The 21,578-nt window shown below is 45.7% G+C and overlaps 1 protein-coding gene and 1 long non-coding RNA gene across 2 annotated transcripts; both read right to left on the reverse strand.

Moving 5' to 3' along the window:
• Window positions 1-9,339: 9,339 nt before the first annotated feature.
• LOC117854624 (probable choline kinase 2) lies at window positions 9,340-12,766 on the reverse strand. The gene is made up of 8 exons (XM_034736856.2): window positions 12,439-12,766; window positions 11,032-11,462; window positions 10,814-10,935; window positions 10,535-10,730; window positions 10,162-10,279; window positions 10,022-10,069; window positions 9,785-9,885; window positions 9,340-9,686 (listed from the first exon to the last, which is right to left on the reverse strand). The coding sequence occupies exons 1-8, from the start codon at window positions 12,728-12,730 to the stop codon at window positions 9,585-9,587; spliced, it is 1,410 nt and encodes a 469-aa protein (XP_034592747.1). The 5' UTR covers window positions 12,731-12,766; the 3' UTR covers window positions 9,340-9,584.
• A 1,079-nt stretch (window positions 12,767-13,845) lies between these two features.
• Window positions 13,846-15,684, reverse strand: LOC117855675 (uncharacterized). Its single transcript, XR_004640540.2, has 3 exons — window positions 15,548-15,684; window positions 14,644-14,657; window positions 13,846-14,550 (listed from the first exon to the last, which is right to left on the reverse strand). It is a non-coding gene; the product is annotated as an uncharacterized lncRNA (long non-coding RNA).
• Between the last annotated feature and the right edge of the window lie 5,894 nt (window positions 15,685-21,578).

Below are 21,578 nucleotides of genomic sequence, written 5' to 3' on the forward strand. Positions count from 1 at the left end.
AGAATTCGGATAAGGACTTAGTAAAGATCCGCAAGCAGACCGGAGAGAATAAAGCCCCGGATTTCAGAGTGGACGACAAAGGGACCCTGTGGTACAAGGATAGAATTTGTGTCCCCAAGGACGGAGAGTTCAGGCAGACAATCATGGATGAGGCCCATAACTCGGCATACTCCATTCACCCCGGATCCACCAAAATGTATATGGACTTAAAGCAGAGATACTGGTGGAATGGAATGAAGGCGGACATAGCTCAGTTTGTCGCCCGTTGTGATACCTGCCAAAGGGTCAAGGCCGAGCACCAGAAGCCAGCTGGCTTGCTGCAACCATTGCCTATCCCGGTTTGGAAGTGGGATGAGATTGGCATGGATTTTGTGGTAGGCTTACCCAGGACTCAGAAGGGAAATGACTCCATATGAGTAATAGTGGACCAACTCACCAAGGTCGCTCACTACCTACCCGTACGGACCACATACGGTGGAGAAAGACTAACTCGACTCTACGTCGATAACATAGTGAAGCTGCACAGTGTGCCCAGCCGAATCGTCTCAGATAGAGGAACTCAGTTCACCTCTAGGTTTTGGAGGAGTTTGCATAAAGCCATGGGCACCAAATTGGATTTTAGTTCAGCTTATCACCCCCAGACCGATGGCCAAACAGAGAGGGTAAATCAAATCATGGAAGATATCTTGAGAGCGTGTGTCCTCACCTATGGCAAAGATTGGGAACAAAGTTTACCCTATGCAGAATTCTCATACAACAATAGCTATCAAGGCAGCCTAGGCATGTCACCATTTGAGGCCCTTTATGGTAGAAAGTGTCGGACCCCTTTGATGTGGTCAGAAGTGGGAGAACGCTCCCTAGTCGGACCAGCTTTCATCAAGGAAGCAGAAGACCGTGTGGCAGAAATCCGAGAGAAGCTGAAGGCAGCACAATCTAGACAGAAGAGCTACTCGAACAAGAGGAGACGGGAATTATGCTTCAATGAGGGAGATTTTGTCTACCTCAAGGTTTCCCCGATTCGGGGTACTCGAAGGTTTCAAGTACAAGAAAAACTGGCACCTCGGTATATTGGACCTTACCAGGTGTTAAAAAGAGTTGGAGCCGTAGCTTACTGTATCCAACTACCCGAAGAAATGTCAGATATACACCCGATATTTCATGTCTCCCAGCTGAGAAAATGTTTGAGAGTACCAGAGGAACAAGTACCGGTGGAGACAATAGACCTACAAAAGGACCTTCGGTATCAAGAAGTGCCCGTCAAGATTTTGGACACCGTCACCACAAGGACAAGAAATACAGCAGTCCGGATCTGCAGAGTACAATGGAGTAGACATGGCGAAGAAGAGGCCACGTGGGAACGCGAGGACGCGTTAAAGAAGGAATTTCCCCACCTTTTCAGGACTCAGTCGAATCTCGAGGACGGGATTCAATTTAAGTGGGGTAGGTTTGTAACATCCGCGGAAATCACCAACTAAAATCACCCGTTAAAAATCATCTTTAAAATCTTTTTACCGCTGAGCTCCCGGAAATCAGAAATCTTCCCGGCAATTTCGCCGTCCCGGCACCCAAGCCGACTCCTATCTTCTACCGGTGCCCGTAAATCTCGCCGCGTGCCGTCGTCAGACCGCCGCGCGCGTGCTCCGGCCGCGTGCCACGAACGCCACCGGTTCCTCTCTTTTTCTTTCTCTTTTTCCCTCCCCTTTTCTTTTTCTTTTTCCTTCTTCCTTTCTTCCTCCTCCTTCTTTCTTCTACCTTCCTTCTTCTCTTTCCTCTCTCCTTCTTCCTGGTTACTGGCGCCACTCCTCCCGGCCGGCTCCACCTCCACCAACCGGATCCCCCCGGCCTTAACTTCCCCGGCCGCTGGGCCGCTCCGACGCCCGGGCCCCGCCGCGCCCGCGCCCGGCGCGTGGCGCCGGACCACCCGGCCCCAGCAGGCGCCGCACGTCACCGGCACCGGCGTGGCTGCCGGCCCCGGCCAGCCCGCCGGCGTGCCCGCCACGCTGCGTCCTGGCCCCGTTCCACGACGCCACCCGCACGCCACTGCCGGCCCCTACCGCTCTCCGACGCCGCCCGCCGCACGCCATCGCCGGCCCCACCGCGACACCGGCCGCCCCCATCTCGCCGGCTATAAAAGGGAGCTGCCCCGGCCGCCCCTCTCCCCGCACCGCGCCACGCCTCGGCCACCTCCCCCACGCCTGACCACCGCCGCTGCCACCCGAGGGCCCCCGTGCCGAGCCGCCACCGCCGCCGCATAGCCACCGCCGCCGCCGAGAGCCACCCCGGCCGCACCCTTTCCCTACCCTAAATCTTCAAGGTGAGTAGCAAAATGGGGCCTCCACGAGCTCCTCCACCTTTCCCCGCCGCCCATCCTCGCCACCGGTGAGCCTAGGCCGCCGCCCCTAGGCCGGCCGTGCCTCCCTCTCCCTCTCCCCTGTGCACTGTGCACCCAAGGGGAAGAAGAAGGTCCCAATTCCGATCTAACCCCAACAAATCCACTATTCACGAAATAGTCCTTCCACCACTCTCATAAACCTATTCGCAGATAAGCCCTTCCACCTCCAAAAGTATTTACCAATAGGTCCCTGGTTTATTATGAATCAGTCCTAAACCTCCGTTTAAGCCCCTAATTCATGTTTAACCTGTCATTTCATGCGCCAAACTTCCTCCAATTAATCCCAAATTTCACCACGTCATCCTCCGGAATACTTTCGCCGATCCATATCCAAAATTCCCAAAAATAATCTTTCTACCTATTTTCCGTTCACGTTTTCTGTTCGGAGCTCACGGTTAAAAACCGATCGTTCTTTTATTTATTTGTGTGTCCGTTTGTGTGTGCCGTAGATCGCGGATTTCCCGAGGAGGATCCCGAGGAGGAGTTTGACCGCGAGCCCGAGCCTGAGGACCAACAGCACGAGCCGGAACTCTCGGAAGGCTTTGAAGACGGCAAGTCCAATCTCACCCTTTGATGCATATTTAATACCTAGTTTTCAAACACAACCTATTGGCCTGTTTTACAAAATGCATATTATTTCATCGCAAGACATGGTTGGATAGCCACCCCTTGATTGTTATTAACATTCCTTGTTATCCTATGGTTGTCTCTAAATATGATTCGCTCTATTTGGTCGATAGCCACTGCTAGAATGCTTAGGAAATTACTACTCCAATACAATCACCACTACAATTATGTTTTCGAAAAATAAACGTGTGTGTGTGTGCAAATAAGGAAAATGACTTTCTGGGTTCAAGGGAAAAGGATGTGTGGACAGGATGGGTGGATATTTCTTGTGTGGGATGCCAGGGTGTGGTGCTCGTACCTCGGTGGTTGAGCAATGTCGGGAGATATCCATCTTGTCATGATTAAGGACCGAGTTGATGTGTCATCTTGCCTAATTCCACCATCGTGCAACCACTCGACCGTTGTATGGGCAACGGCTTAGCATAAATCCCACTAGCTGAACTGGTAGCCGTCAGGGGTGCTGGTGAGCAACGGGAGCCCATGGAAAAGGAATAAGATCTTGGTGCCTTAGGTCCCGGTTACGGTCTCATGGATGAGTCGTGAACCCCTTGGGTGCTTCCGTGAGGGCTAGCCAGTCTTAGCTAAGGTGGGTAATGGCTTTGTTAGGATCCGCACCGGCACTAAGGTGATCCTGCTGCGGTACCCTACTTGTGGGAAAAGTGTACAACCTCTGCAGAGTTAAAACCTATCCGGGTAGCCGTGTCCACGGCATTGGACGAGTTACGGCTTGGTCACATAATTAGCACTTGGGCATGGATGGTGTGTGTGTGTGGGTGGGTGGGTTGAATTTTGGAAGAGTCCGGCAGTCGTGCCGTGCGCTATGGCGGACGGGGAGTCCGATAGCGATAAAAACTTGGATCCTTTGTGTAGGATCAACCCCACTCTTTGTTCGGTTACTAAAGAAAAGCTTTACAAAAATTTGTTTGAAAACGAACCTTTGCATGTGTTGAAAATCTGGCTTTACTGCAAATAAACCCTAGCCTACCCTTGTTTTATCCTGTGCATATACTTGTTTGTATCCCCCTCCGTGGATGGGGTTGGACTTGTTGAGTACGTTCGTACTCACCCTTGCTTCGTTGCTACAGAGGAAGACCCGGACTTCATCGTCGAAGACCTTGAGTAGAGGTTGTGTCCGCACCCAACGTTGCATGTGGTGTTGGCCCTTTCCAAGATGCTGCTGCTGCCGTGTAGTCCCGAGTGCTGTCTTTTGGCAGTCGCTTGGTTAGCCGCTGTTGTTTATTTACTTCTTATCGCTGCGTGGCTCTCACGCCCACTCCCTTGGGAGTTGTACGGTAACTGAATTATCTGTCGAATAAATGTGTTATCAGCCTCCTGGGACTGATATTTGTATCACATTTAGTCTCTACTTATGTGGGGACGCTTCACGGGTTCACTGGCCTATTTTACAGAACGGCCTGGCCGATCATCAAGCATGATATCATGCGTGCATTTTATGCCCTTTGGACTCTAGATGGTCGCAACATGCATTTGATTAACCAGGCTTTCATGGTCCTTCTACGCAAAAAACCTGATGCCTAGCATATTACTGACTACTGGCCTATTAGCCTCATACATAGCTTCTCCAAGCTTTTCACTAAGGTACTGGCCAACAGGCTCGCGCCCAAACTAAAGGATTTGGTGCGTCACAACCAAAGTGCATAAGGTCGTCTTTTACATGACATTTGCGTGCAGTCGATCTCTTCGCAAAATTGCTTCACCGCCGCAAGACACCATCTGTTGATAAAGATTTACATCTCAAAAGCCTTTGACTCGGTGAATTGGACCTGCCTGTTAAAAATGCTACGGCATATGGGCTTCACTAGATGTTGGACCAACTGGATTAGCTTAATTTTGTCGACAGCGAGTACAAAGATCATTGTGAACGGAGTTCCAGGAAGGAGAATATGCCATGCAAGGGGCCTCCGGCAAGGTGATCCTTTGTCACCGATGTTGTTTGTGCTAGCAATGGAAAGTTTAAATTCCATGATTACATTGGCAGATAACGAAGGACTTCTGACACCACTTGGGAGCAATGCCATACAAGAACACACATACCTATATGCTGATGATGTTGTGCTATTCCTCTCTCCCAAGCAGTAGGATCTGAGTGTTACAAGGGCCATACTATAGGTTTTCGGTTGTGCTTCAAGCCTTTATACTAACATGGACAAGTGTGCTATATCACCGATTCAATGCGGCCTCCAGGAGATGGTTACTCTGATTAGTTGCTTTCCAGGATGTTTACAACCATTTCCTTCCTAATACCTGGGGATCCTAGTCTCCACCAACAAATTGACAAGGAATGACTTGTTACCTTTGGTAGACAAGATCAATGCCGGATTGCCAACATGGAAGGCAGGACTGTTGAGCAAAGCTGGTCGCATGGTTCTGGTTAAAGTGAAAATGTCAGCGATTCTGATCCACACAGCAATTGCAGTATCCCTTTCACCATGGGTCATCAAAAACATGGACAAGCGTAGATGTGCGTTCCTTTGGAGAGGAATAGAGATGGTCTTAGGAGGACATTGCCTGCTGGCCTGGCCGATGGTTTGTAGACCACCTGATCTAGGTGGGCTAGGAATCACAAACCTTGAAATCATGGGTTATGCACTCCCAATGCGTTTGTTGTGGCTCAAAAGAACAGATACATCATGTTCATGGTTTTTCCTACCTAATAAAGTGGAAGCTTCAGTAGCTGAATTGTTTTACTACTCCATGTCAGTTCGAATTGGAGATGGCAAGCAAACTTTGTTCTGGACAGATAGATGGATTGAGGGACGATCTATTGCAGAGATTGCTCCATGCCTAATTCAGACAATTGGCCTATGTATATGAAAGAAACGAACAGTTTATGATGCTCTACAACACAGGAGGTGGGTGAAGGATATTTCTGGGGCACTCACGGTACAAGTACTTGTTGACTACCGAAATATCTGGGACAAGTTGGAAACAATGACACTCGATAATGGGTCTCAAGATAGGATGCTTTGGCGGTGGACTAGTGATTAATGTTTCACAACATCGAGTGCTTACAGAGCCTTCTTCATTGGCCAACACAGGATACTAGGAGCAAAGATATTATGGAAGACACGAGCTCTTGGAAAGTGCAAGTTCTTTCTGTGGCTTGCACTTCACGGTCGCTGCTGGACGGCAGCAAGGCGAAAGAAGCATAATCTTCAAGATGATGATAGCTGCTGCTTATGTGGTCAAGAACCAGAAACCATAAATCATCTGCTAATCAGGTGTTCTTTTACAAAGCAAATTTGGCACCAATGTCTTTCACGAGTTACTTGGCAGGTCCTGTCTCCATCATCCATTGAACAAACACTAGCCACCTGGTGGACGAAATCAAGGAAACATGTGGATAAGGCTGACAGGAAAACATTGGATTCGATGGTTACACTGGTTGCTTGACAGGAAAACATTGGATTCGATGGTTACACTGGTTGCTTGGTTCATCTGGTTGGAACGCAACGCTCGCACCTTCAACAGAACAGAGAGGAATGTGGTGCAGTTGGTGCAGGCGATCACCGAAGAAGCTTCAGTATGGGTTGCGGCTCATTTTAGTTGCCTAGCTCCTTTTGTTATGTCTGGTCTGAATGCTGATGCTGCTCTAGGTCGCATTATGGTGCACATGTAATAGGAGCTAGTCTTGAACTGCTCAGCAGGTCATCATCTCTAGATGACACTGTGTAATACTGTTTTCCCTTCTTCTTTTCCTCTTAATAAAATACGTGCTAAGGCACGGTCGCGAAAAAAAGATACCTGCATAAAACCAGTGACAATGTAACTGCTATCTAATGACAACAGATGAATGCAATATGAATAGAAACTTACAGATGGTCTTCGATAAAGGAGAAGCGTCAAAGAAAGAAACCAGAGAAAAGTAATCATAGGCCGGGGAAAAGGCCAACCCAGTCGCGAAGAAACAAACATGCAAGTACTTGAGATGGAGGAATTTGCTTGGCACCATTGGTGTGTTTTCAATCTGCACAAGAGATGCCTCAGATTAGTTATATCCCAGGTACTGTTATATTGTTATAGGCATACCAGTGTTCGTAATCATCTAAAGTTTCAGATTGTACCTCACTAGCAACGGGTTCAATGTTTGACTGATACATACTGTTATAGGCATACCAGGTGAATGTATGGTAAGTGCTTCAACATTTGGCCACATGGACAGAAGCTTGGTACGAGCATAAGAGACAATGTTTGACTGATACATACACGACATTTCTACGTTCTTCACTAGCAACGGGTTCGCAAATGAGATCCGTACAAGAAGACCATTGAAGTGAACAGTGGATAGATTTGGAGCATAGCTCTCTACCCTGCTGCATCCGAGCACCTGCAAGCTGTTGAGCCGCTGCAGCAGATAAGGTATAGTCACGCGAATTATCCAAAGCGAAGGATTTGGAAAGGAGTTCTAACTCATTCCCGGTAATCCACACATAACACAAGTGCAACTGCATCAATCTTCTCATACAACCAAGATCAACTGGCGCGATGCTGATTGCAACTGAGTTCATGGTGTTGTTTTATTTTCTTGGCTCAATTTTTGCCTCATTTTATTTTTGATCCTCTGTATTTATCCAGTCTGGATGTAATCGGCAGCTCTCCTGCTAGGTTCGTTTCAAAAACAACTGTGGGGCGGAAGGTGCAGTCGGTGAGGTCATGATATCGAACTGAGTTTAATTTCCACCTCTGCCAAATAAAAGTGAGCAGGGGAAGTTGTATCTTGCCTTGCTGTCATGAGGTAACACTAGGGTGCGTTCTTCAATCCCTGGTGTAACAGCAATGTGAAGCCAACTATCGATGTAGCACAAGTCGACATTGCTACGATGAAAGAGTTCAAGCTTTAATTAGTGCCTTAACGCCAATGCCAGCATGATTCTATAAGATGTGTTCGACTTTATTGATGAAATGTCTTGAAAGACCCTCCTTTGTAGCCATGCTTTTATCCAATCCCAATGTTTCCAAAGTGAAGGTAAGGTTGGCATAACATCTCCAGGATCTCAGAAAAGTGTGCGATATGCAAGCAGCGCGAGCAGCATCCTGCAGTGGCATTAGGGCATGGATATGTCTAATGATATCCTGCACGCAAAGGCATGAGAAAATTGTAACATTGCGATTATAGAAGCAAATAGTTTAGTCAATGGGGGTAAAACAATTAGGACCACATGAAGTAGCATTCCATTCTTTAGGTGCCCTGAGCATGATTGTACCGGTGTGACGCATTACATACTACAGGGGAAGATAGTGCAATGCTATGCAACTGAATTAGATGCATAATGCCAGAGCTTTTGGTAAGTCCCCCCTCAGCAGTGCTTAGTGTTCCACCATTCAGTTTTAAATTGTTTGATGTTTTATGATGATGAACTTTTAATGGGACTTTTGGCTTGGCTCGAAATGGCCAGTCTAGCTGTGTCTGCCTTCTGGTCTAGTTATGTAATTTAGCTTACACTAAACAGGATTGTCCCTGCGGCCATCTAACTAACTCACAATTTGGCATGTGTTTTTTATGCAGCCATTCATATGGGATTAAGGGTGCATGGGAATAAAAAAATTCTAAGGTTAAGCAAAATTTTTGGTAGGAATATGCTCAGAATGAAGGTGAGACATCCAAAATGGCAATGGCATGGATTAATAAACAAAGGGGGCAATCATTAACTAGTGTGTAATCTTGCTTGATTTAGGCCTGTTACTATAACAAAAATTATGGATCAGAATATAGTTTTAGAGACTCAAACGGTACCTTATTTGAAGTGGAGGGGTACAATCAAATGAGCATAAATGTCCCCGCCCCTAGTGTCAACATACCAAGAATAGGAGTGATGGTCGTTGTGAGGGTGTTTTTTTTTCTAAATAAAATGACTTAGTGCATCCGGAGGAGACTAACGATGGCGATAAGGCAGAACTGTGGGCCTCGATGTACAAATGGAGTACTGGAGATGCTCCAATAATTCAATAGATCGATCGGGCGCTTATTGTAGCTATGAATACATCGCTTATTGTAGCTATGGATACATCCCTCCCTATATGTCAATCGTATTGCTTGCATAATCAGTTAATACTCAGTTAATACTCGCATCCGTTCCCAGTTTGGCTTTTTAGTTATATAATTATGAATCTAGATATACACTATATCTAGATGCGTAATAATATCTACTTCCTCCGTTACAAGTTAATTGTAGGTCGTTTTGACTTTTCTAGGTTCGTAGATAAGAAAAAGCAAAACGATCTACAATTTGGAACGGAGGAAGTAGATATTATTATACATTTAGATATAGTATTATACATTTAGATATAGTATATGTCTATATGCATAATAATATCTATGAATCTAGAAAAGCCAAAACAACCTACAATTTGGAACGAGGGGAGTATGTACCTAGAAAAGCCAAAACGACCTACAACTGAGGGAGCACATTATAACTAAATACTTACAGAACGAGCCGAACAATCTGCAGCAAAGAACTGGGAGCAACTAGCCACTAATGATGAACAAAATTCACAGGACTAGTAGCTAGCCAAGAAGCCGTAAAACAAGAAAAAGAATGACTAATCAGTTGGCTCCAAGTATTCTAGGCTTTGTCTGCCAGTACTGATCGAAGCGTTGCCTTGCATACTCCATGTACTCGAAGTCGATATTTTTGTTCACGTGCGCCTGGGTACAGAGTAGAGAAACAAAATCAAAAATCTTTGACAGGTTGTTATTCACCGAATAGATATATATGTATTTGGCACTAGTATTAGGGAGCTCACCGAGATTATTCCCCAAAGGCCCCAAAACAGATGGCTTGCAAGTGTGTACTTTGCAATCAACCCTAGTAGGTTTTCAACTTCCTCATCTGATGGCTTTTCACCTGATGAACACATAGATTCTCAAGACAGAATTCTCACAAATCAAAATATATCCCTGCAGCGCAAATGAGCATTCTCAATGAATGCTTCATCAGCGCATTACAAGTGTGCGGCATTCTCAAATTGCTTTGCAATTACCTGAAGAACTAAGGTATGTCTGAACAAATCTTCGCTGCTCCTCAGTGTCTGAAGTAGTGCAGAGTAACAAAAATAAGCAGCGCACATAAGTTAAAGAACAAGGTAATTAATAAACACATATGGTCGTGAGTAAAACTAACCAGGATATTTCGTAAAATCCAACACGTGTGGTGTTGCAGTATGGTAATCCGCAGCCATCTCACAAAAGTGATTAGCAATGTCAAATGCAACAGGGTTAAAGCTGGCATATTCATAGTCCTGCAGGATTTTAGTAATCAATAAAATAGCAGTCAGGTACAGGAAGACATGGCTACCAACCAAGTTGTCCCCATTCCTAGCATTACTTAGCATACCAAATTGTTCATTTCTAGAATTCTTTTCTATTGTACCAGTACCTTACTTACGGGAAATTCATATTCTACATCTTTTTACCAGTAATTATGCAAATAGGTACCAGCCCACGTTTAAATCAAGAATCAGAACGGCTTGTGAATTCAATTAATCAGAACTTACAATCAAGGTGACTTGTCTGGTCTCTTCATATATCATAATATTCCCATACTGCAGATCATTATGGCAAAATCCCACTGTCTGATCGACCCTGGACAGTGCCTTCTCCAGCACCGCAATCTCATCACCTACCTTATTCAGCTGAAATTGCTTGGACTCTTCCTCAGAACACCTGCCACGAGCCTCCTCAAGCCACCTCCTGATTCATACAACACCAAGCAGATCAGCAATCAGTCACATTTCTCGCCACGGTAAGAGAAAGTAACATCGAAAAATGCATGCCTGAGCCTCTGCCACAATGAGACATTCTTGGGTCCAGGCATGTCGAGATCGTTAAACTCCCTCAGCTTCTTGGCAATCAGGGCTGATATCTCCGGGTCGCGCAGATCCGCCGCAGATAGCGTCTGAGAAAGCAAGAGCGCATGCAACACGAGAATGAGCTATCACCATTACCGATTCACCATCCGAACAGACAAATCAAGGCGGGGACGCGCGCGTACCCTGGCGTTGATGAACTCCTCGACGCGGCCGTTGGCGAACCGGCCGAGGAGGCGGGGCCCCTGGCCGTGGCGCGACATGCACTCGAAGGTGCGGACCTCGTCGGCGCGGTCGAAGAAGACCTCGACGCCCTGGCCGTAAATGCGCACGAGCACCTTGCGCGGGTCGCCCTCGCCGCCGGGCCAGGTGATCCGGAAGACCTCGTTGGTCATGGCGCCCTTGAGCTGGGACACGGTGAGCGCGCCCGGGTCCACGTCGCCGCCCCAGAGCTCGCCGGCGAGGCGGTGCAGGATGCGGCGCGCGTCCTCCGGGATGCGCTCGATGCTGGCGCTCCGCCTCAGCACGGGCGCGGGGGCGGCCGCGGTGGCCTCCCCGCGCGGCGGCGGGTCCACGGCGACCATCGGCGAGCGGAGCAGGACGAGGCGGCGGCGATCTGCGGAGGCGGAGAGGTGAGGCGGGTCGTTTCGGTTTGGGCTCGATGGGGCGGCGAGGGAAACGGGATTTGGGGTCGGGAATGCCGCGGAATCGCGGATCCGAATCGGGATCGGTGGAAAAGGCGGAGGCAGGCAAGGCAGGAAGCTTCCAGCGGGGATGCCTTCGACAGCTCGAGGGGCCACGTCAGGCGCCAGCTATGAATGCGCAGTGGACACGTGTGGGGCAGCTGGAATGAGGGATGCGGCTCTCTAGTTTTCGTGTTTTGTTGTCCGGCTAATCCACAGCAATCACGAATAGCGTGTTTGTTTTTTCGAACAAAAGAAGAAGAATGTCCTATTGGAGTCAGCAAGAGGGGAAAATGCTTTAGAATGTTTGGATCTTTAGTCCGGACTAAAATTTATATCACATCAAATATTCGGATACTAATTAGGAAAATTGAACATGAGCTAATTATAAAACTAATTATACAGATAGAGGCTAATTCGCGAGACGAATTTATTAAGCCTAATTAATCCATCATTAGCACATGTTTATTGTAGCATCACATTATCAAATTATGGACTAATTAGGTTTAATAGATTCATCTCGCAAATTAGCCTTCATGTGTGCAATTGGTTTTGTAATTAGTCTATATTTAATACTCTAATTAGCATCTAAATATTCTATGTGACAGAAATTTTAGGAGCTCCTTCCTTTCAAAAAGGAAAATTTTAGAAGCTCCCGAAGAAACAAACACCCCTTTGGCTGATGATGAACAGTAGAAATTGCTAGCAAAATTTGTGCTGATCCGGAATGCGATTATGACATCTGCTAAAACGGCTAACCAATAATTCATATAAAACCATTTAATAATTATTGCTGGAAGACTATCCACGGAGCAATCATATCTGAATTCTTATCCACTCGTACACTACTCCGTCGAAAAGCACTAGAGGAGCATAGGGGAGAGGGAACCACGGGTTCAGTGACGTTACAGCTGCGGCCGAAGGAGGCGCCGGCGACTCCGTCGGCGCCGGCCGGTGGAGGCAGCCGGAGGCGAGGAGGAAGCGCTGACCACCGCGCCTGGGTGACCGGAGCCATCGCCGGCCGGTGTGCCCCGCCGTGAGCTCCCGGCCGCCGGCGACGATGCAGCTGCGGGTGCTCCGAACTAGCAGCTGAGGCACAGGGCGAAGATGCTGCCGCGTGAATTATGGGGCCGGTGCCTGAGCTTCTCCACCCTATGGCCGCTCGTGAAAGAGTGGTTGGTGGCAGGAACGATCCCGACATCCGGTTTGCCAGTGCTTGGACTGGAATCTTTAAAAATGAATCATCTTAAGCTAAGCCTGTAGTGCCAATGTGCCATGCACATGACTACACGAGTCACAGGAATGTCAATGTATCGCTGAACCAAATAGCACATCATAAACTGAAATTTTGAGGATTTCTCGTACGATAAGAGGCTTTAATGTTATCCCAGCAGACTGATCAAAGCATGTCTGCTGGTGGCCTAGTGCAGGACATTCATGCACCAAAGCTCTATCCAAAACTTCTCTTTGACAGGTTTTCCATTTTTTTCAAGACCTGATCACTAATAATAAGGGGGTGTTTGGATACGATGTGCTAAACTTTAGCAGGGTCATATTGGATATTCGGATGCTAATTAGAAGGACTAAACATGAGCTAATTACAAAACTAATTGCATAGATGGAGTCTAATTCGTGAGACGAATCTATTAATGCTAATTAATCCATCATTAGCAAATAGTTACTGTAGCACCACATTATCAAATCATGGACTAATTAGGCTTAATAGATTCGTCTCGCGAATTAGACTCCATCATTGCAATTAGTTTTGTAATTAGACTATGTTTAATACTCCTAATTAGTATCCAAACATCCGATGTGACAGATGCTAAAGTTTAGCACGGTGTTCCCAAACACCCCCTAAGTTCAGAGCATTGCTTGTGCTACCACAAGCAAAACCCGTTGCCAGAAAATGATAGCATCACCATGCATGAAAAGGATGAAATAGAAGTTGGCGTAAGGACCACAGGAAGGTCACAAAGAGGTACAGATATCCCAGGCAGGAGCAAACAACAGAATCTCCGACAAAAAGCAGAATCCTCCTGAAATGGAAGCCTTCTGTCCATAAAACCAACACTAATATCGCTTTCGTCAGGAAAAGATGTATGCATGAGTAACCTGGTATGAAAATTTTGACATGCTTATTTCCATCTGCAACAGAGCCTTTAAAAATTTTGACATGCTCATTTCCATCTGCAACAGAGCCTTTCAATGGCATCTCCAGGTCTGTTCTGCATTGTTGAAGAGCACTAATGACATGGCTAGGTCACCAATGTTCACATTCCAAAAGGCAACAAAACCTGCTGCAAGAAACATATCTGAAAACTGGAAAGCAACCCATTTTGGACCGGGCCTTATACTATCATGTATACATCCTGAAGGTATGCCACATACTTCGATTGCATACCCCACTGGTTTAGCTCAAGAACAGCAAACATAACAAACTCCGTTTGCATGGATGGGCCTCACAAATTACAGATTCATTGGGAGTCAACACTAACCCGATCACTGAAGAGACAGAAAAACTTTAGACACTCCCACTAACAGATGCATCAAGCTTCATCTACAGGTAAAGAACTAAGGAAACTTTGTGGCGTTTCACTGTCAGTTTCCACTTTCCACCAGAGTCTATGGAGCACATTTGCTATACCAGAACTTCAAGAAGAACGACAGAGTGATGTCATATATTGCTAAAGGATGACACTTCTTCTGAATGAGGTAATAATGACTGAGTGATATTTTCAACTCAGTGGTTGTTGTCAGGAAGGAACTAAACCCGTTTTTTGGACCTGAGTCGCATCCTCCAACACTGAACACTCAGTAGGGCGCCACTCCTTCCACTCCCCATGCAACTCTTTAACATCAGGTGTGGAATTAACTGCATGCTTTTGTGAGAATGACAGAATGCATAAGCTGCGATAGAAACATCAGTAGATACGAAAAGAAAGTCATTAGAACTTAAATCCTCAAGCTGACTAGAAGCACCAGTGCACCACAAGGATATCTCCATGAAATGACTTCACTCTAGAAACAGAAGGAAATGTAGACGTCATGAATACAAATATCTGAGATAGCTCTAGTTGATTCAGCTTATGACAGATTGGCCTCAGCAGTTACCAGGACAAGATCCCCTGGAGAGTAAAACCATAGTTAGAACTAAGAACAGTAATAGAAATAGCAGAAGAACAAAGGCTACAACATGATTGACCGGGAATAATAGAAAGCAATGAAGTTTCACCATGGTCTGAGACTGAGAGCAATCCAAAAACACGCCTTGTAGAGATATAATATGACAAAAGTGCAGCACACAAATAGCTTCAGGACAATAAAAAAAAAGAGCTAGAATTTGGAGCCATAAAGGACCCTCAACATTATTAGTACTCAGAAGTCAGAAACTCAGAACAATGTCAAGTGAAATTCCAAGCTGGTGCGGACAGTATTTAGCCTATGAGCAACGGAGCATGAGCAACAGAGCAGATAGGAGCCTACCAAAATACTGGCGCACAAACCAGCCTAAACAAGAGAAAGTCTAAGATCCCCAGCAAAAACTACTTAGAGCTCCTGGAAATTACTTAATATAACTAAAAAGGTTCGAAATGGGGAGATGAAAAGGTCTGCTATCAACAGGACCTGCACATGAGGAAGACGAACTCCCCGGTTCATACCCAACTCGGTAAAATTAACGCCTAAAATGGAGCAATCTTGCTGTAAACACAAGCATACTGGCCAAGAGGAGCCTAATCCTCGAAACTCTGAATCCGCCTCAAATTATCCCAACTCCGCGAGAACTATGCGCGCGCAGTTTTAACTCATACCGCGTACTGTCTACAGCACGAAGAAACGGGCGCGTCGAATGAGCCCAATCCGAGCAGCAAATCGCTACGGCGCATGTCTCGGATCCAGCGCCGACCAAAACCTCAAACTGAGCGAATTGTAGTCCCCCGCCGCGACGAGCAGGCAGCGCGTGGGATCGCGGCTGCGCCCCGAGGGAGGGAGGAATTGGCAGGCGACGAGAGCTCACCTCGGAGTCCGATCCAGCTAGCGCTCCCCCGCGACTGGCGGATACGGCCGCGGCGGCGCGCCGGCGGTGAAGGTGGGTCTGTTGGTTGCCGCCCAAATGCTCAGTCATTTGCTCGCGGACGGCAGCGGAATCCTCTGTTTAGCTGGCTTCGGGCCGTGTCGTCACGTGATGCGGGGCTGGGCTGGATACTGGGCTTGCGATGGCACGGCGTTGCTGGTGGGCTGAGATTTGAAGCCGGCTTTTTTGGGCCTTAACAAGTGGGCTGTGTGTCTGTTCTCGGAAAAAAAAAGGGTGGGGGCGCTGTGTGCGGAATTTTATCCATCTTCCGTAAGATTTACGTGAAATTGCGTTCCAATGTTTGAGATTCACGATAAGAACGAAGTTCGTCAGATCTACATCAAACCAAACACTAGCTCCCTCCCTTGCCTACGCTGCCGCCCCCGCGTGGGCCCCACGTGTGCGCCCGTGCACCGCCGCCAGAGCCGGAGAAGAAGGATCAACTTTTCTTGAAAAAATGTTGGTGCAACTTTTTTCCTAAAAATGTTGGAGTCAACTTTTTCTAAAGAAATATTAGGTCAAATTTTTTCGAATAAATGTTGGTTCAAGTTTTCCCGAATAAATATTGGTTCTACTTTTTGAAAAAAAATGTTGGTCCAACTTATTTTTTTCAAACTTTTTTGAAAAATATTGGATAATATTTTTTCAGTGGACTATCATCAAATGGGAGGGTTGGGGAAGAAGGTGAGGAAGAAAAAGATAAAGTTAAGATGAGCTTTAAAGGGTTGGGAAGTTTCAACTCTTATTTACAAGATAGATAGGAGCCCTATGATCTAAACGCCTCATGCAAACATCTCGTATTTGCTTGGTCCAAATAAGAAACTAAACGGATGGAGGAAAAACGAAACGGAAATGCATTGTGCATGGATGCATGATGCCCGGGAATGGAGATCGTACGTGCATGGTTGGCGAGATCCGGGCAACCATCATCAGCTCACGTGCTGCGTGCACAGCCATAATCAACTCATAATCGCAGCGGCACTGCAAGTGTGATCGATCGATCCGTGCTCTATGATTACTTGCTCGATTGTACCGCTGGTTATTCTAATTGGAAGTGAGATACGGCTACGATGGCCGTCACATGTTGTCGTGTTAGTATCTTTAATGACTTAAATCTGGTCGCACTCAAGGTTAGGGGACTGTCTACATCGCCATAAAATTTTAGCCGTCGGATCGAGCGCCGACGGCCCATATCGTCGAAACACTGATTTTTCAAAAACACCTCGAATTTTGTCGAAATCGAACCAGCAGTCCAACAGCCCTAGAATTTTTTTAAACCCCCCAAACTTGGTCAAAATCCTAGAATTTTTTTAAACCCCCCCAAACTTGGTCAAAATCCAACCTGCAGGCCGAACAGAGGCCTGACAATTTTTTAAAAAACACCCCAAACTTGTTGAAATTGAACTAGCCGTCCAAAGGCCTCACAGAAATTTTTTCAAAAACCCCCCAAACTTTGTCAAAATCCAAGTAACAGTCTAGAGAGACAGCCCCGATAATCTTTCAAAAAAACCCAAACATCGTCGGAATCGAACCCGCCATCCAAGGCCTCTCACACAAAATTTTTAAAAAACCCCCGTACTTTGTCGGAATACAACCCGTAGTCCATAGGCCTCGCTCACGCAATTTCCTAAGAAAACCCTCTACCTTTAACGAAATCACCTCGCTGTCCAACCCACAAGTAATATAAATAAAGATGTAAAAAATGATAGAGATACAAACTGATAATTTATTAGCTAATAAATTGACTGCAACTTTGCAAAATAGAAACAAAAACATAGAAAAATGATAGATATACAAATTGATAATTTGTTAACTAATAAATTGAATGTCACTTTGGCCTATATAATGCACCCAGACACTTTGAAACATAGAAAAATGATAAAAATATAAGTTAGCTTTCGTTGGCTTTGTTACAACCAGAGGTATCCAATAAAAAAGTTAAATCTAGCAAAAAACAACAAAATACAACATCTCGATATGTGCATGAATTTATTTACAAGATACTTTTCAAAGTTCACTCATTGATATTGCATAAATATTGTGTGCTCCATTTAACCATAAAAATATAAATTCCAAACCAAATAGATGGAGGGCTATTTCTGCGCGGCAACGTCGTGTTCTAGTATCTACCAAATTCGATACACATCCAACTTTGTACTAGCTAGCAAAAAGAGAGAATCCTATAAAACAAGGCAAAGAGAGAGAACCACGCATGATGCTATCTACTATGCTGGTGCCAATGCAATACAAATAAAGTTTAATTTTTAGCTTCGTTATCGGAGAAGAAAGGCAGAGGCTTTGCACGCTTGTACATGAACTGTTCATCCGTTTCCTTTGTTGTTGCAATTGGAAGGGATCATGATGGCCTTTGCCAGTGCAGGGCTGGAAGACGAGATAGAGCCCCATCATGGCGCCATCTTGCGAGCACTGCGAAAAGGGCATGCATGCCCTCGCTCCCAGTCGCTCGTGTGAGATGGAGATGAGTGCCGGCTCCATCGATGTGCTCTTGATGAAGAGTGCACATGCACTGATGCACATGCCTGCAGCATGCAGCATGGTTATCCACTGGGTGTGCATGCATGCGTTGCCCCCCTCTCTGTCTCCTCTGTTCAATTATTGAGCACTCATCTACACGCCCTATTTCTTTCAAAAAAAAAACTACACGCCCTAGGTAGCTAGCTGCGACGAAGCTATAGACTACTGTGTATATTCAAGGTACGGTATTGATACTACAAGCTTAGCTAGCTAGGATATTATTAGGAACGCCCGAGTTCTAAGGGTTGTTAAAAAAAATCTCAAATACTTCATATTTAATCTACTAGCTCCCACCAATAAGAAATTTTAAGAACACACCGTTAATTCTCTTGGAATAAACTCATGAAAGTGCTCGCACCAGTGCTGAGTTGAGGGTTCGGTCGAACTTGGGTATATAGGTTCTATGTACCAAAAGGAACATAATCAACCGAGCTCAATTCTATATGTACTCGTTATACTAAAAGTCATCATATTCTTTCGAAAACAAAGAAAGAACATCATATGATATCTGCCATGGTTCAAAAGAATATCGACCAGATGTGTCCAAAAGGCCACGAATAATTTTTAGCTTTGCAAAAAGGGAGCCTTTTGCACACCAGGTCAGCCTTTGCCATCAATTGTGACAAAACTATGGAGCACGAGTACTGGGAGGGCTTTCTGCAGGGAGACGAAAGAATAATTCGGGATCGCGGAGAACGCAGACAACCGATCGGAGCTCGGCCTCCGGTTTCAAAGTTTGCGATCGATCGACCGTGGCCCCACCTACGTGGAACAGATTTGACCTGTCGATCTATCTGGGATACTGGTGTTTCTGGCTTTCTGCGCATACGTCCAAACCCATCACACAGAATTCTAGTACTGAATTGTTTCGCTACAATGGCTAATCTAAGTTTTTTTTTTGAGCAAAGGCTAATCTAAGTTGACTAGTAGCAGTCTATTACCATCTACCATTCCATGTGAGACCGGGACGGGCTACCACGAATGCAAGCCGATTCAAATTTCTTCAAAGAATTTTGGCTTAAATTCCAAACCAATCCACAAACTTCTCTTCTAATAATATCAAGTCTTTTTAGCTATGCAAGAGCTAATGGACCTATGAATGATGCTAGGGACTAATTTAGAGACTAAAGGAAGTAATAATGAACCCAAACAATTGCCAGAAGAAGAGATTCAAAAACCAACACAAAAGTACAGAAACTCTGCAAAAATTTTCAAAATATTCTGCAACTTCTGAGGAATCCGCACAAACCTTCGGAGAATTCGCACCTACGGAGTTTTCCGGAAAATTCTTTGGAATTTTCTGCAGCTCCAAAAACAGCCTACGTGAAGAAGTCGAAAAAATCCGAAACTCGATCAAACGACCTCCAAAAATTATGAAATTTGAACCACAGACTCACAACAACATACCAAGGCTATTCCCAAAGGATCACTTCAAAAAGCTCAAGAATTGGTTACCAGATTAAAAGGATTTGGAGAGGGGCACAAAAAGCTCAAGAAAACTTCATGAACTCAAACTTGAAATTGAGTCAAATGGGGTTCAAAACGAACGAAACTCCAGCTGTAGCTGCACATATACATGGTAAATCTTTTTTCAAAAGATCTATCCAAGAAGATCAAGACTTCACCATAAATTTCATATGCTTGGCCAAGAACACAGGAAAAAGGGAGTTTTGGGGAAAACCAAATCGAGCCAAATCTGAGAGGGATTGGAGGACGGAAACACTTCAAAGTTTCTCACAAGGGTCCTAGCAACAAAAGCCTCCAAAAAATCTCACGGATTTCGCAGCCAAACGCGAAGAACAAAAAAATCCCCAAAAATACCTCCGAAAATCCCGAAAAAGATAAAACTCAGATCTTGATATGGAGAAGCAATTGATTGCGAAATTGATTCTTGGATAACTCCACCATGTTCGGTTACAAGCCACTCTTAAGCACAATCAAAGCTAGGATGGCAAAAAGATCAACACAAAGATCAACTCCTCTCTCCTTCTCTCACACCCAAAGGCTCTCACAAACAAATGAGAAGCCCACAACTCAAGAGAGATATGTGTGCCCCAATAGCCACTCCTCATATATATAGGTATTTAGCAAATATCCAAAATACCCTTACATGAAGCATACCACCCAAATACCCCAGGGGTAAAATCGTCCAACTTTTTCCTCGTACATCGGACGGACCCGGCGCCTTCACGACTTAGCTTCGCCTCGACGCAAGCTTCACGATGGTGCCATGCATCCTTCGACTCGACGCCTTCCAACCGCACCAGACTTGTCCCCCAGTTTTGAGGTCAAACCGGTCAAACCCTCTCACACGCCCTGCAAGGTGTGATTCACCCCCGGTTTTGAGGTCAAACCCGTCAAATCCTTTTGCATGCCGCGCATGGCGTGACTCACCGATATTGACGCATGTCCGGACTCCGCGAAGCCTTCAACGCCTCCAAGTCTTTCGCTCCCGGCTCCCGGGCCGCCTACTCGACTCGCCTCTATCCCGCTTGACTCGACCGACGCTGTCTCCATCTTATCCGTGTACTCTTGCTCTTCCATGCACCATGTGGATTGCCCATGACTCCGTCCGGACTCCTCGGGTCCTTCGGTCTAAGCCTACTCGTGTCCACCCTTCACAGCCCTAGTACATCGGCATGAATTTTTTGCTTGACCTTCACCTAATACCGTCGATCGTCATATCGCACGCTACACCTGCACATCACAAGCCAAGAGACACAACACACAATATATGGTTTAGACAAACACCACAACACAACGCACACGATACAACACATTCGATTAGCCGTTAGCATAATCATGCACATATGAAATATGGACTCAACCGGTATTAGCCTCAAAGCATCATGTCAATCACTCATTACAAATAGACCAATAGATCAAGGCACATCTCAACTTGGTCTCTCACCATGTATATATTGCAAAGTAATAAATAAATAAATATATACTATATTTATCTTGTGCAAAACACCCATGAACACATGCACGCACACCCTATCCTTATAAGCACCGTGAACGGACTGAACCGGCGGAACTGGAAGAACATGCACATCGTCTAAAATATGCTGGATATAATCAATCACATTAGAAAAATAACAACTAAGAAAATCTAAATATTTGCCAAAAAATAAAATCTGAGCAATTTATTACACTTAAGCAAAACTAATACTACAAAATAATAATCAAACCGTGAAATAACTTTTTTTTGTTGTAAACTGACCGAACATGAGTGGCATCATGAATATTCGCCGGACGTGACCGTGATGGCAGTGGCACTGTGCTCTGAATCCCAATTCCATCCTCTACGGCCAGATCGACAAGCGATGGCGGCACTGCTCATAGGTCCAGCCATGTCACTCTTTACTCTCCACGGACGCGCCACCGCTTTCGCCAAACAATTTTGTCCCCAACTCCCTACACCCAGCAGTATATCACA

This window comes from Setaria viridis, chromosome 5, assembly GCF_005286985.2.
Source record: "Setaria viridis chromosome 5, Setaria_viridis_v4.0, whole genome shotgun sequence".
In the NCBI taxonomy this organism is placed as follows: Eukaryota; Viridiplantae; Streptophyta; class Magnoliopsida; order Poales; family Poaceae; genus Setaria; species Setaria viridis.